The sequence below is a fragment of the Elgaria multicarinata genome, chromosome 3 (genome assembly GCF_023053635.1).
Source record: "Elgaria multicarinata webbii isolate HBS135686 ecotype San Diego chromosome 3, rElgMul1.1.pri, whole genome shotgun sequence".
NCBI classification, from domain to species: domain Eukaryota; kingdom Metazoa; phylum Chordata; class Lepidosauria; order Squamata; family Anguidae; genus Elgaria; species Elgaria multicarinata.
The window spans coordinates 97,409,363-97,424,189 of record NC_086173.1 but is presented as its reverse complement, the minus strand read 5'-3'; the positions used below and the strand labels follow the sequence as shown (position 1 = coordinate 97,424,189).

Here is a 14,827-nt window from a genome sequence, read left to right as displayed (position 1 = left end):
TCCTCACAAACTTTAAACCATAATAATAACCCATCTGGTACATGTTTTCTCAGAAGTATGTCCCAATGAGTTCAATTGGACTTACTGCCAGAGTAAGTGGGTATAGGATTGCAGCTTCCATGGGTCAATTGAATCCCAGAATGGAGGAAAGCAGCCCACTTTTATAATTTCACATTATGGACATGCATACTTGTTTCTTCCTCCTCTTTATTATATCACTGGTGGTGATGGGGAAAACTATGTGAGAAACTGGTAGAAAAAGCAAGGCAAGACTGTACCACTTCAGACTGCAAGTGGCACTCACATATTTGAATTGTCTACCATTTTAAATTAACTGCACCTAGAAAAGTAGCATGGCAGGGAAGAAGGTTAGGCTGAAATCTTTCTCCCTGACAGTTCATTTCCTGTGTGCAAGGATTTATTTATCTGTCTTGTATGAGCCCAGCCCAACACAGTTTAAAAGTTGGACCTGAAGAAGGATGCATGTGCAATTACAGCAAAGGCACGCCACATCTGAAGCTGGGAGAAGTTACTAGGAGTGTCCTATAAAAACAGCAGCTAGCAATTGATGCATTAGAAGATGTGTAGGATCCCAGGAGCTGCAAGAAAATAATCTACCCTGTGCGAGATTAGGTTTAATGCCTAACAGTTTAAATAGGGCTAGTTTAGAGTCCGAGGCCAGATCTACACCAAGGAGGATATTGCACTATGAAAGCAGTATGAAAGCAGTATATAAGAGACAGGCGCCACACTACAGCTTTATAGAGGTATTGAAGTGCACTGACAACTGTTGGGGCACATTGACACATACCATACACTGCTTTCATACCACTTTCAGAGAACTATATCCTGCTTGGTGTGGCTCCTGCCTCTTATAAACTGCTTTCATACCACTTCCATAGTGCTATATCCTGCTTGGTGTAGATCTGGCCCGAGAAAAAAATGTTTTTTGAATTTCTGCTCTTTTGGAGGTTTGGGCTACACAACCCTATGCGCAGTAATTTTGACCAAAGTAATTCTTATCGAACTCAACGAGGCTTTTACTTCCGAGTAAGCATATCTATCGGCCTGCTCCTGACCTATCCAAAAACTTTACTCGTCCTCTTATTATCCCAGCTCCTTGTGGGGACCCACTCTGATTCCTCTCTTCACGAATCACGTGTAGGAGTCTTGCTTCATGCCCTCCGAAGCTGCCTATCACGTCTCCCATCGTTACTGTCTACTAGCAACTTCTCGTCCTATCACATATTTGCATGGGCGAGGTTTCCAACTAAGGCGAGGGAGGGAGGAAGAAATAAGGCCGGCATCTCCGCTCGACTCTGTCCAATTCCTTACTGCGTTTATCCGATTGGCAGCTCTCTTTTCAATAGTTCCCCCTCCCCCACTACCAAAAGGCATTTTTAACCAATCAGCCCGCGAGAAGGACCCTGGACACTCGCAGCCCGCCCCTTCCATTCCTCTTTTTTCTTTTTGGGGGGCCAGTGAAAATGAAGGACAGAGAAGAGGCGGGGAGCTCCTAGGGCCAATCAACAATCGATGCGGGCCGTGGTCGCGCGGGGATTGGTCGCGGCGCTAGAATAGGGCGGGGTTAGAATGGAGGTAGCTGAGGTGCCGGACTAAGCGGGCGGAGGTGACGGTGAGCGCGCAAGAGAGCGAGCGCGGCCGGGTTGGAGGAGGTGACGGGAGCAGCAGCAGCAGCAGCAGCAGCAGCAGCAGCCCCGGCGCCGCCGCCGCCTCGGGCGAGCCTCCATGGAGCTCGAGAACATCGTGGCCAACACTGTGCTCATCAAGGCGCGCGAGGGTGAGAACCTGGTCGGTGGCGGCTCCGGGCTCGGTGGGTTACGAAAGGCCAGGCGGGTGAGGGGCTCCCTTGGCTCCCCGCACGGTTGGCTATTCCCGGGCTTGGCCGAGGGCGACGTCTCTCCCGGCCCCGCCAGGGAAGGTGACTGCCTGTCGAATGCATCGCAGGAGCGGAGCGGGGCCGGTTTGGCGGTGCCCTGGCTGGGGCGGTGCTCGGCGAGGTACGGGTACAAGGAAGAGACCTACAAGCTGTGCGGCGCTCCCCGAGAGTGAGGCCGGGAGACCGGCATGAGTGTCTCTCTGCGGGCGGATGCGGGGTGCCACTTCCTCGTGGGGCCTCCGTGACCAAGCCATGAGCGAGTCGTGGGTGAGAATCGAAGAGGGGTTGTTCTGACCCGGCCAGCAAGCTGTTTCCCACATCCCGTGTATAATAGTGAAAGTATAAAAGTGCAGAGCTTCTGGATCACAAACCAGCAAGCAGGCAGGCAGGGAGGTCTGGTAAAGGAGCTGTCCACCAAGTGGTGCAGGTGAGCCCACAAATAACAGAAATGGAGCGTGTTGCCTGAATAGCACATGTTGGAGGGAGACACAGTTGTTTTGATCCTGCAGTGGGGTGGCTTCTTCTTGAAGTTTTTGCACCCTTCTTGGACTCTGGTACCCATCTGGAGATCAGATGGAGCTTGCATTTTTTCAAAAAACAAACAAGATTTAACCCAAACTCAAGGGTGTGATCTAACTTCTTCTCTAGCTTGAGAGAAACTAGGAAATGACAAGAAGAGTCTCCCACCCTGGAGGCCTTCAAGCGTCAGGGATGCTTTAAGGTGGATTCCTGCATTGAGCAGGGGGTTGGACTCGGTGGCCTTGTAGGCGCCTTCCAATTCTACTAATCTATGATTCTGGACGCTAATTCTAGTAGGAGAAACTTGTTATGCATCATCCAACAAACTCGGAAGTTTGTTTACATTGTAGAGTGTCTGGTGTGGGTTTTCCTATAGGAATGGTGTTTTCTTGCCATACAGTAGCAGAGATATTACGGAATTGGCTTTTGGCTCATCTTGAGTGTCTGTCCATAATGGGCTGGTGTGTCAAACGGGGTAGGGCTGGGTGCTGAAAGGTTCTGGAATCTTATTTTATCCTTCAATTGCCAGGCTTTATTTTGTGGTAGTTGGTAATTTTTGTGCATGCTCTAACACTGGCTTATACTTGTTGAGAGTCTGCAAAACAGTAGGATTCCTGGCGGAGATAGGTGAAAGATTTGAAAAGAGGGTCTCCTGTCGTCTTTTCTTTGATCATCTGCACATGGAGAGCAAAATTAATGAGGTGGGAGATGAAGCAATATTTTCTGACACTGCTGATTGTGTTTCTTTTTCACAGCATTTGATGCCATCTGAGAGCAGAGGTGCAAGTTTACTTTGCCCCCATCTCCACAATGATGTTTTTAATCTTATTTTAACTCTTTTAAAAGAGCTGCAGATTCCAGCAAGTAAGGGTGCAATCCTAGAACATGTTTAAACAGACAAATCCCCTACAACAGCCAGCATTCCCCAGCCAATATGGCCGTTTCTGTCTAAATATGCAATAGGATTGTGCCCTGAGACACCTTCTTGTAGTCAGTGTCACTTAAAGCCTAGGTACTTGCCACTGCAAACCTGCCACTGTCTTTGAGTGTGCTTTGTGGCCCTTGTGAAAATGTCTGTCCTCTGTAAAGGGGTTTGATAGGGCTGTGTATAGTTGCATATGTATCTGCAGATCCGCTTCTGCTAGTCATGAAGAAGGGGCAAGGGACTTTACAGAGCACTGAAGCCACACTACTGGACTCATGGAGGTCCTAATCCCCCTCTGGTTCAGTTCCTGAGATTTCACTGGCATTGAGCACCTGTAAATGAAAGCTTAGGAATCTGAGGATGATGAATTCTGAACCCAGCATCAAATTCCATATAGTGTGATGGCAGAAGAACAGAATGCAGGCAGCCATGGGTGTTTGATTAATTTCTGCTAGGGCAATGACTTTGCATTAAAGGCTGTGCATGAGATGTTTTCTTCTGAGGCTATTGCTGATTGCAAGGAAGATGCTCTTCTGTCAGTATGTATGAATGTAGGTGGCATGGTATGAAGTAGGCTGAAGTGATGTTAGAAGTTCTGATTCTGAATTAGCTGCCTAGAGTGTCCTGGCATCCCATTCTAAGAAGAGCATAAATAGACCATCACCCTATTTTCTTCACTTGCCATCTATGCTTATCCAGCCTTATGACCTGTACTCCTAAAAGCTCTTTTGTTTTTCTGAGTTTTCTTTGTCTAAATGCATCATGTGTATGGAATGAGGAAACCATCCAAACTTGAGTAACAACCCATTTCTGTGCATCTTTACTCAGAAGTAAGTGCCATTGTGTTCCATGGGGTTTGCTCTCAGGTAAGTTTAACAATGCAATCCTATTCATGCCTACTCAGAAGTGAGCCCCATTGAGTTCAATAAGGCTTACCCCAGGTAATTGTGTATAGGATTGCAGCCTAAGTCTCTTAAATTTAGAAGCTTTGTATGGAGGAAGTGGCCCAAACATGAAAGAGCTGCCATGTAGTGACAACCAAAAGAGAGCTTTTAAGAGCTTTGCCCTATCTGGCTATTTGGCAAGAAACTTGGGTTTCTTTCATCCAGAGAAACAGGTGTTTCTTGATCATTTGGTAGCTATGTTGATGGACAGAAACTGTTTAAAAGTTAGGATTTCCAATTACAAGGCCTTGTTAAAGGGCTCGTAAAATGCTTCAAATCTAGAATTACTAGAAGCAGGTATCAAGAACTTCATTCACAAGTACGAGCATTACTATAGATGAAAACACATATGAATCATGAGAAGCAAAGAGTAAGAATACACTAAAGTGGTGAAAGATTTATGTTTTTTGATTCAAGATGAGTCCTGTGGTGTTTGATAAATGGGTGAGTAATGAAGAGAAAAATGTAAACAGTTCAAAGGTATCTAAAGCAATTGAGTTGGGATGAGAGAACCTCTTAACCATTGAGGAATGGCTTTCTTGATAAGGGATGGAAATGGAATTCAGCATTGATAAACATACAGCTGTTATAAAGAAGGAAGGAGTTATTTAAAGCTATGCTTGAAATGGTAGCCTAGGAATTTCTTGCCATAAAGTACTGACCTTTTCTTTAGAGCAGCTACCAGTCTATGAGATCTGAAAGACTTTTCAGGCAGGAGTTTAGGATTCCTCTACTGCTCTTATTCAATCATTGTCCAAATGGAACTGGGTACAATGTATACTCTGCCCATTAAATGTTCCACATTAGGCTGGTAAATATAAGATGTCTGTGACTCTCCAGACACTGGTGTGCTGTGCATAAGCCCTTGCCAAGATCTGGGTAAGTATATAGAATTGCAGCCTTAATTGTTTCTGTTCCTCCTGAAAGTGTGATGGCAGTGAGTCCTCAAGGCATGAGCAATAAGATACTGTTATTTCATGTTTTATTATCCTAAACCCATTTCTTGAGGGATGGGCTTGCTTATAATTATGAACGTGTGAGGCAAAACAGATCACAGTTTTTTGATAACCTCAGAGGGCTAGAAATTATGTGCAAAACTTTATCACTTTTCCCCCCTTCTAGCCTGTCAGGAATTCTTATTTTCTGAATGTACAGACTCAGGAATACTGAGTATATGGAGGCGAATTTCAGGAAGAAGTGCTATTTAATTTTAAAGTAGGCTCATAACATTAGCTTGCGATGTATAGATTGTTGTGCTATCTTGTACAAGTGCAACTACTACTTGTACTGTTTTGGAATTGCTACAGTAGCATTCTAGAATAAGTGCTTTATGTCCAGTAGCTAGCCACTGAGATCCGCCATTTCCATGCATTTTTTATGCACTGTGTTGTAATTGAGCTTAAGTAGCTATGTAAATGAGGTGGAGCCCTTGGGCTTATCATAAATTTCCAAGATGGCCTCTAAGAGCTGCTTCAAATGTGACAAATTTCCTACACAGAAATAACAGCTATGTCAGGAAAAATGTGTGCACAGTGCCTGTAGGGCTGTCCCATTTAATACATATTTTAGTACGTGCATTTATTATTATTTATTTATATAGCACCAACAATGTACTTGGTGCTGTACAGAATATACAAATAGAACACTTACCCCACCATGCACCCTGCAATTGGCTGTTGCTTCACAGCATGTGTACATAGAGTGACATAGAAGTCTAACACTTCATTAATTTTATTTCTTATTTTAAAAGCTGAGGTTTTTTTTAGGATGTTGAGTTGTGTACATAGTGAATCACAATTTCAAATTATACTTGTGAAAGGGATTGGTTGTGATTTTATTGGGGCAATGGTGAGGAGAAGTGTAGGAGAATATCCCCCCCACCCCTTTTCCTTTTACAGAAGCTTCTGCTTTCATAGCTGTGTTCAGCAGAGAGAAGGTTGCCAAAAAAATGGCCGAGCTTCTGTCAGTCTTTCTCTTTGTGATTCCTCTCTTGGAGAAAGAAAAAGCAAACAGTTGGCTCTGACCTTGGTGAGAAGTGAAGCTGGTAGATTCCCATGATTGAAGCCTCTTTGGAGCAGCAATCTCTGACATACCCTCCTCCTTCACCAATGGGCTCCTCCCTTCATCTAGCTAAAGTTGGGAGCATTGTGCAGCTAGCTGCCCACTGCCTTGATTCACTTCCTTCCTAGGTTTGTACAGTACAGTTATATGGCGCAACAGTTTGCCTGTTTAGGCAATGCCTGTTTTCTAATGCGGGGGGGGGGGAGTATCCCATAGGCAAGAGCTTATTATGCACTATGTTTATATATTATTTCTCTTCCCCCCCCCCATTCTCTCTACCCCATGGTCAAGTTGCCTGTTTAAAATATTTTACAGTAAAACTTGTCACAAAGCCATTGTGCCTTCAGTCTTCAGTGATGAAGACTCTGATTTGGGCTCTTAGTTTAAATATAATCATGTTATCTACGCTGCAGTGTCTCTGAAAATTTGTTTTCTAGAAGTACTGCTCACATGCGTTGATTATAGTGGAGCTGGATTGAATCCTAGGTGTGTGGAAAATTGGTTTCCTGTAGAGACTGGAGAAAGTGAGCCGATTCCCCACCCAAGGTTCTTCAGTCTGTGTAATGCTGAGTAGATGAGGCTGGGTGGCCACCTTGTATGCAGCTGGCTACTTGCTCCCCACCCATCCCGCACACTCATCTGACTAGCCTGTTGTGAAAGGTTACACAGGAAGTTTATCTGCCAAAGTACAGTTTAACCACATTGGTTCTTTGCTGAGGGCTGAATTGTTTCAGTTATCTTGTGCTGCTGACAGATATTTCTTAACAATAGATTGACAAACGCCACTCCTGCTTACATGTGAGGAGTGAGTGTGGCATGAATAACTGGCTGTTAGGATAAGAAGTGGGAATCCCAGTGTAGAATCCTTATTTAGTCATGAAACTCATTCGGTGGTCTTGCATGTCACTGTTTTTCAGCCTCTAGCCCATTTGCTGTGAGGATATTAAGACTTTAACTGCTCTGTTTCCTTTTTATTTTGTGGGAAAGGAATAGATGTTTTCCCACGAAGGATCTGAGCAGTCTGGTGCAGTCTGAAAGGTTTTACTCAGGGAGGTAAAAGGCAAAGTTATGTGACTTCTTTGGATGGGAAGGAGGTATCTGCTCTGTAAGGTTTCCTTCTTCTGACCTAGGGCTCATCTATCTACACCAAGCAGGATATTCCACTATGAAAGCAGTATATAAAAGGCAGGAGCCACACTACTGCTTTATAGCGGTATTGAAGTGCACTGCAGGATCTACACTACTGCTTTATAGTGGTACTGAAGTGCACTGACAACTGTTGGGGCCCATGACACATCTACACCAAGCAAGGATATAACACTATGAAAGTGGTATGAAAGCAGTAAATGGTACATGTCAATGGGCCCCAACAGTTCAATACCGCTCTCAAGCAGGAGTGTGGCTCCTGCCTTTGATATGCCACTTCCATACTGCTTTCATAGTGGAATATCCTGCTTGGTGTAGATGAGCCCCTAGTATGAGGAGTAGGTGGTATGTATAGAATCTGTAGTATTTAAAATCTTTCATTCTTACTGGCCATAATGGCACCTGAGGGCAGGCTGGAAGGATTGGGATTGGGCAATTAACCTTAATGTCCTCTTAGTAAACTCTGTAATACTCCTGGCCTTTTGCTTTCAGAAGGCTAATTAACTGTCCCTCCATGCTTTGGAGGGAAGGGAAACGATGTCTCAAACACAAAGGATGAACTTAAGGCTGCCCTATGAATTGGTTTCAGCACTAAATAGGAGCTTAGGAATGTCTGCCTCTTAACACTTATTTTTCTAGAGCAGGTTCATTCTTTTAATATATACACAGACTTGGCCTTAAGTGAGTAGACTGTAGCGCGTACCTTAAATGTGATACGGAAGAAAATCCTGAAGATTATATTTCAATCCATTGTGTATTCAGCCAGTGAAGGTTAGTTACAGGGAAACAGTCCGTGACCTTAAGCAAGCGCTTCGCCCCCATTTTGAACTTTACTTTTGTCATCTGTGATTGCCAGAGGCACTTTCTTCTGAGATACAGATGGAGACAATGCTAAAGAAGAGGCTTGGAGTAGATCTGGGCAGCTCTCTTTTAACCACCTTTAAACTGAGTTCTGATGGAGGGCAAACGTGGATAACAAGACTTTGTAGTGTGTTTATTCTGGTCCTTGGGATTTCTCACTTTCATTCTATGTCTCTTGCAGGTGGAGGAGGGAATCGAAAGGGCAAGAGTAAAAAATGGCGCCAAATGCTGCAGTTCCCGCACATCAGCCAGTGTGAAGATCTTCGGCATACATTGGGTGAGGAGCTTGCCTGCGATGGCAGGTTGTTGAATGCTGCCTTCTCTTCCCTGTGTTGGGAGTCCTTTGTAACTACAACACACGTTGCTACATGCTGCATCATCCCACCATGCCATGCTGGACAGGGCTGGGCAGAGGGGGGGCCAGTTGGCATGGGCCTACGATTTTGAGGGGGCCTCCTCCGAGTCCCCCTGGTAGAGGCAAAGATGTCTTATATGCATCTTGAATAAAAGTGCTTGCCATTACCTTTTTAATAAATCATTCTAGTTCATATGTATTTAGAAGTGATTAAAAAATACTTAGTGAGCAGTTTGAAATGGAGCCTACATTTCCCATCTTGCCCGGGCCTATTACCATCTTTGCCCGGCCCTGATGCTGGCAACTTTATGAGGGGATGTAGCCCAGTTGTAGAGCACGTGCTTTGCATGCATTACGTCCCAGATTGGGTAACAAGGCTGGGAAAGGTCCCCGCTTGAGTTCTTGGAGAACAGCTGCCGATTGAAGTAGGCGCTATTAACCTAGTTCTCTGTCTTAGTGTGAAGCCGGGACTTGGCCAAAGTTGCAATCTCTCTGAGCCACAGGCTTCAAATGTTCAAGAGCCACAAGATGCACACAACCCCTAACACACACACGTTCATTTTTATATGAATAATGTAAAACAATACCAGTGTTCTTGCCATGTCGCAACTAATTAGAGTGGGGGGCTTTGAGTCTCTGTGCTGGCTGTAAGTCTTTTAAATTCCAGTTGATAAGGGACAAGGCCTTGGAGGAGGCCAATTAAACCCTTTGCTTCCTAGATAAACCCTGCAGAGCATGGGTGGGAAGGGGTCCTGTAGCCTGGGCCTAACCTGCAATGTAACCATGGATACATAAAAGGGGAGAACACTGACTGGCCTCTTGCCCTTCTCCAGGCCTGAGTTGCTTCTCTTTTCTGCCTGCTCTCAGCTTGTGTTTGTTTCTTTTTAGCTGAGCCTGCTCCTTCTGTTCTCCCTGCTGTTCACACCTCGCAGCAGTCTTTGGAAGGTGGTAGCTCTCTTTTTCACACTGTCTACACCTCCTAGGCAGCTGCCTCTGTCTCCTTTTTTCAGCAATCTCTTCCCTCTTAAGAACATAAGAAGTACCATGTTGGATCAGACCAAGGGTCCATCTAGTCCAGCACTCTGTTCACACAGTGGCCAACCAGCTGTCGACCAGGGACCAACAAAGCCGGACCCTCCCTTTCCCCAGAATATCACCCTACCCTTTAGTCCCACTTTTTCCGCAGTCTTGGGATGATCCCGACACCACGGAAAGTGTGGCCCACCGTCGCGGTTTGTCCTGTCTCCTCGCGAGTAACCTGAGGAGCTCTGTGCCCATCGGGGGTGGGGGAGCGGGGAAAGTGTTTTTTTTAAAAAAAAAAAAAAAAAAACCTTACCTTTCAGCGCTTGTGCGCTTCGTCTCGTTAAAAAAAAATGGCGGGCGCAACATCCTCTTTCTTCCTGGACGTCACACACCACATGTAAACAGAGGGGGATGATCTTGCGATCATAACATCGTGAGATCCTCACTCCTCCATCACACTAAACCCATAGGTCTAGCTGAGGCCTAGGAAAGGGAGAAAAATATCTCCCTATCCACATTCTGTCTATCCCTGTCCATCTCTTCTCTTTCTGTGCCTCTTCAATTATTTTTTACTTCTTTCTCTGCCATCAGTGATGCCTGCAGCCCAAGTGGCTGCAGAGGGCAGGGATGGCCCAATCTATCAGCATCTCATGGAAGATGCTGGGGGCTGCAAAATGCATGGACACCTTGGTTGACTCAAGAGCTGCAACAACTGTCAACCACATGTAGATTCCAGGCCACAGCTTGGCATCCCTTGATACGAGGCATCTTCATGTATTCAGTAATGCCCCTTTCCCCTTGCAAAGATTACCTGACCTCATTTGAAAGACCTGGTGTTCTCCAAACTTGTCTCAGTAAGCTTCCACTTGCTCTCTTCTGGGCATCCGTCTTTTGGATCCAGCTGTTTCTCTTCCCCTTTCTACTAGCCCGACCCTTCCTGGGGAACACCCAATGTGTCTTCCATGATCCCAGTCCTTTCTGGTGCTTGAGTAGCATTAGAAAAGGTGCTTTGTCTCTTTGAATCACGGTTGAGTGACTTGTGTCCCCCTCCCGATGTTTTGGCCTACAACTCCCATCATACTTCACCATTGGCTGTGATGACTAGGGCTGGTGGAAGTTGTAGGCCAAAACACTTGGAGAGCCGCAAGTTGCCCACTCCTGCTTTAGAGCTTGCATTCCTCCTCCTGTAAATAGACCTGCTTGCCTTCTCCCCCTCCACCTGTTAACTATGCAGTTCTTCCCCTCTAATGATAATTAATATATTGAGAAGACAGTGGGCAGCTGGATGAGGTCAGGGGAAAATGGAACTATTTCCCAGTGAGATGAAATCATGCAGCCATCAAGTCTAAGTTTAATTCCTAAATTGTAATTGTAGCAATTTATTCTTATGAGCTCGTTAGGGTCTCTTTTGCAGTCAGGGTGCTCCCCCAAGGATCTGCCAAGGTAAAAAATAAATAAACGTTGATTTTCTCTCTAGACCTTTCCTTTTAAGTCATTGACAGGAATTGTTGGGATGACCAGCTTATTCAAAGAGTCTCAGGTGCAGAAAAGGATGCTTCACAGAACGGCTCAGAAGTTCTTGTCACTTGCAGGACTTGCTCCGCCAGGCCTCCCTTAGAACCTCTGCCCTTATTAACGTATGACAGAAATACAAGCTTCCTCACAGCTGGTAAAGGTGATTCTTTCCCCCAGGATCATGTGCCTTGATACTGAAAAGAGCGTTGATTTTTAAAACAGGAAGTCTTTTACATTTCACTTGAATTCCACTCTTTCTACAGTGAAACCAGATTCCTGCAGTGAAACCTATTTAGTTTGAGATTCAGATTTATTCCGGTGGGGGTGTATTCACCCCACCCCACCCTGGAATAATCGTTTCAAAGCGTTTTCTAGCACTATCACTGCATTAAGGGAGATCTGGAAATGCCAGCAACGTCGATGAGCAGAGCAGGGGTCCACCAATGTTGTCTGGCCATTATTTGTGGTTGCCCCCAATCCCCTCTCCTCACAGAGGGTTTGGGAGTGAGGCAGGGGCTTCTCATTTGTGCAGCCTATAGAGAGGGTAAGAAAGGTGGGGGTCTCTGCAGCTGCTCAGCTGAGAAATCCGACTGTTTCTTACCTGTGTGAAAATGGCAGAGGAAATGGGATCCTGGGTTAGGGGTGTTTGAGGTGCTGGGTGTCTTGCTTCCCAGAGGTTTGGTGGGTGGGGTGGATGTCTCTTGCAAATGGCTTTGAAAGGGGCAATCAAACCTCTGGGAAGTGGTGAAACTGAGAGATGTGTGGTTTTGATCAGCATTCAGTATTAATATTGATCATTTCAAGCTGACATAACTAGGCTTTTAGCATTAAAATGTTATTGAGTTGAGGGTGAGAAGCTCACCCCATATAAACTTGGCGATTTGCTGTAGACTTCAGTTATGCAGACTTTGGTGTTACTATTTGACACTCTGAACACTCGATTCTACCGACCAGTCTAGCCTCTTAGGAAAAATCTTTATTTAGACTCAGACCATTGGTCCGTCTAGCTCAGTATTTTCTACTTTACATTAGCAGTGGCTCACTGGGGTTTCAGACAGGGGTCTATTCCCAACCCTACCTGGGCTGAATGTGACCCTTCAGCTCAGTGTTCAGTTCCATTTCTCCTCTAGTCGTGTGTGTGTGTGTGTGTGTTTGTGTTCCTCACAAGTCCCAACTATGGACTAAGCTTGGGTTTCCTTGTGCTGCCCACAAAGACGCCCAGGCTTTTTCCTTGAGTGGTTTCACTTAATTATTCCTTCCGATGTGCATTATCCTGTGTTTGATGGAAGATGAAAATTCACTCCTGGTGCTCTGCCAGTATTCCAGTGCTGACTCTTGAAACTCAGATGTTTTCTGCATAGCCTCGCCATTTGACCTCTTGGAAGTTAAAGCAGCCCGATTTAGTTTGGATAACATTTTTTTCTTTTACCATCTTTACTATTAGAATGGTCCCTCTGATCTCCCTGTCCTGTGATGTGGCTCTTCTACTTCCATCTCTTTATCATTCCCAGTTTGCAGCTCGCCAAAATCCACTGCTGACACAGTTAATGCTGCTTTGGTCACTATCTCTTGTTTGTATGGGTGATACACAAGCTAAAACTGATGTGCAAGGGAAGCAAATGTTTGTACGATGGATACAATGGTTGAGGAGCCTCTAGCTGGTCAGGATATGCTGTGTCCATCTTTAGAAATGCACCGTTGCCTCCTGGGATGTGCGATGTAGGCATGCTTTCTCTTGTGAGCAGCAATCTGTGGGGCATTTCCCTGGATTCAAGGAATTGGGGAAAATCTGAGGTTTCCCCTCTTCTGGCAACTCTTACTTTTAACTTTTGCGCTGTTAATTTCCCTCTGCCCCATCATAGAGGTCTTGGGCCAGGCTTGCCTGTCATGACGCTGTCTGCCTAGTGCAAAGCTGTTGACTCCAGAACAAGTGTTTCTCTGCTACAGTAGCGGTGCCCTCGATCCAGTAGTGCAATGAAGAATCCTGTAATCTTGCCAGGCACTGAGACCTTCACCTTCCTTCATTCAACACGCACATTTCCTGCTAGAAAAGGAAATGGTGGTGCTTGCATAGGGCCCCTTTTCCCCTCCCCCCCCCACGCCTTTCTGGGTTGGCGTTGTTTTCTTCGAGTGTATTCGCAAATCAGGAAACCACAGCTTCCTTAGAGAGGCTGCTGCACAGAGCAGGGGAGTGCTTACAACACACTCCATGAGTGAGTTGGGGTGGGGTGGTTTAGAGAAGAGAAGCTTCCTGGGAAATGATGACTAAACTGATTCCGGTAAGGTGGGTCAGGCTATGAGGTGCGACCTTAGGTTCGTTGGAGATATGGGATGCTATGGAAGACATAAAAATCCATAAATAGCAACCAGTATCCGTGTTCCTTTCCAAATACTTTATAGCAAAACCATTAAATTTTAGGAAATGGGCACACGACCGTCTGCCTGATTTATGTTGTTGTTGTTTTAGCAGAATGGGATTGCTCATTCTCCCCTTAAGACCCCAGCTTAGAACTGTGCTCCGAAACTATGTCTCTTCCATAGCTGGGTTGGTGCAGATATACCCCATAAACAAATGCCCCCCTTAAGCTTTGGTGTATCTGTCCCTGAGGCTAGGACCTAGAAACGAAGTCATAATTACTGATGAAATGGAGATGATACTGGGTGGTGCAGTAGGGGGGAGCTCAATTCGTGTTCAGCCAAATTTTGTTTTGACTTCTTTTTTGTTTTCATTTGGTGATGCAAAATAAAGTACATCTTTGCTAGTGTAACAGAGGATATGAATATTGACTGCTGGGTTAGAAGAGTAAAGCGTGGATGTAGAGCTTTTCTACATGTGTGTTTGTCATTCCTTACTCATGGTTATTTTATGAGTTCTTTAGACTAGGTCGTGACCCTCCAGCATTTCTTCTAGAGTGGGGAAAATGGAGTATTATTTGCGAAACTGAAAGAAAATGTATTTTCCTGCTTGTGTAATTGCAGTATTCCACCATAGCCCAGTGCCACCTAGAGGATATGTTGCAGAAAAGCAGGAAAGGAAAAGCTCTCCTTCGGCTCTCAATTCTGTGACGAAACCAAAAGTAGATACAGCGGATTAACAGCTTTATGTAGAAAAGCTTGTAAAGTACTGTGCATCGTAAAATGAGGTTTTTGGCCCCGCTAAAGCTCACATAATGATGGCTGGCTTTCTTTTTGCTAAGCTTCAAGACCCCCCCCCCCCGTGTTTCTGCTCAAGTCATATGATCTGGGCGTGTCTCCTGAATGGGAGGAGAACTGCAGAGGGATTACACAAGTCAATGCCTGTCCCTGGATTACCTGAAACCTTTCTCTCACTGGGCCTCATCAGACCACACACTAAGCCATGGTTAGGCTGTTTTTGCAGCCAATAGTGAGTGTGTTATGTAGCCACCATGGTTAGGAATGGTTCACACACAATCATGGTTCACACAACTCACTAAGCCATAATGTTTAGCTCAAAATGCTTAACCACCATGGCTTGGCAGGTCATCTGAACAGAGGGTCTCCCCCCACCCCCGCCTCTCTTGTCACCATTGTGGTTTTTCTGCATCAGTAATTTCCAG

At 45.3% G+C, this 14,827-nt stretch overlaps 1 protein-coding gene across 2 annotated transcripts in view; it reads left to right on the top strand.

Annotated features, from left to right (window-relative positions):
* The first annotated feature begins 1,717 nt into the window (after positions 1 to 1,717).
* The window catches only part of GRK6 (G protein-coupled receptor kinase 6), a 31,670-nt gene continuing 18,560 nt past the window's right edge, over positions 1,718 to 14,827 (top strand). Inside the window, exons 1-2 of one of the 2 annotated variants that reach the window (XM_063120988.1) lie at positions 1,718 to 1,801; positions 8,538 to 8,633. In XM_063120988.1, the coding sequence (XP_062977058.1) occupies positions 1,750 to 1,801; positions 8,538 to 8,633 (148 nt within the window). In that variant the 5' untranslated portion in view covers positions 1,718 to 1,749. Of the gene's footprint in view, positions 1,802 to 6,661; positions 6,836 to 8,537; positions 8,634 to 14,827 lie in introns of those variants that run through there. The other variant, XM_063120989.1, reaches the window with a different exon arrangement.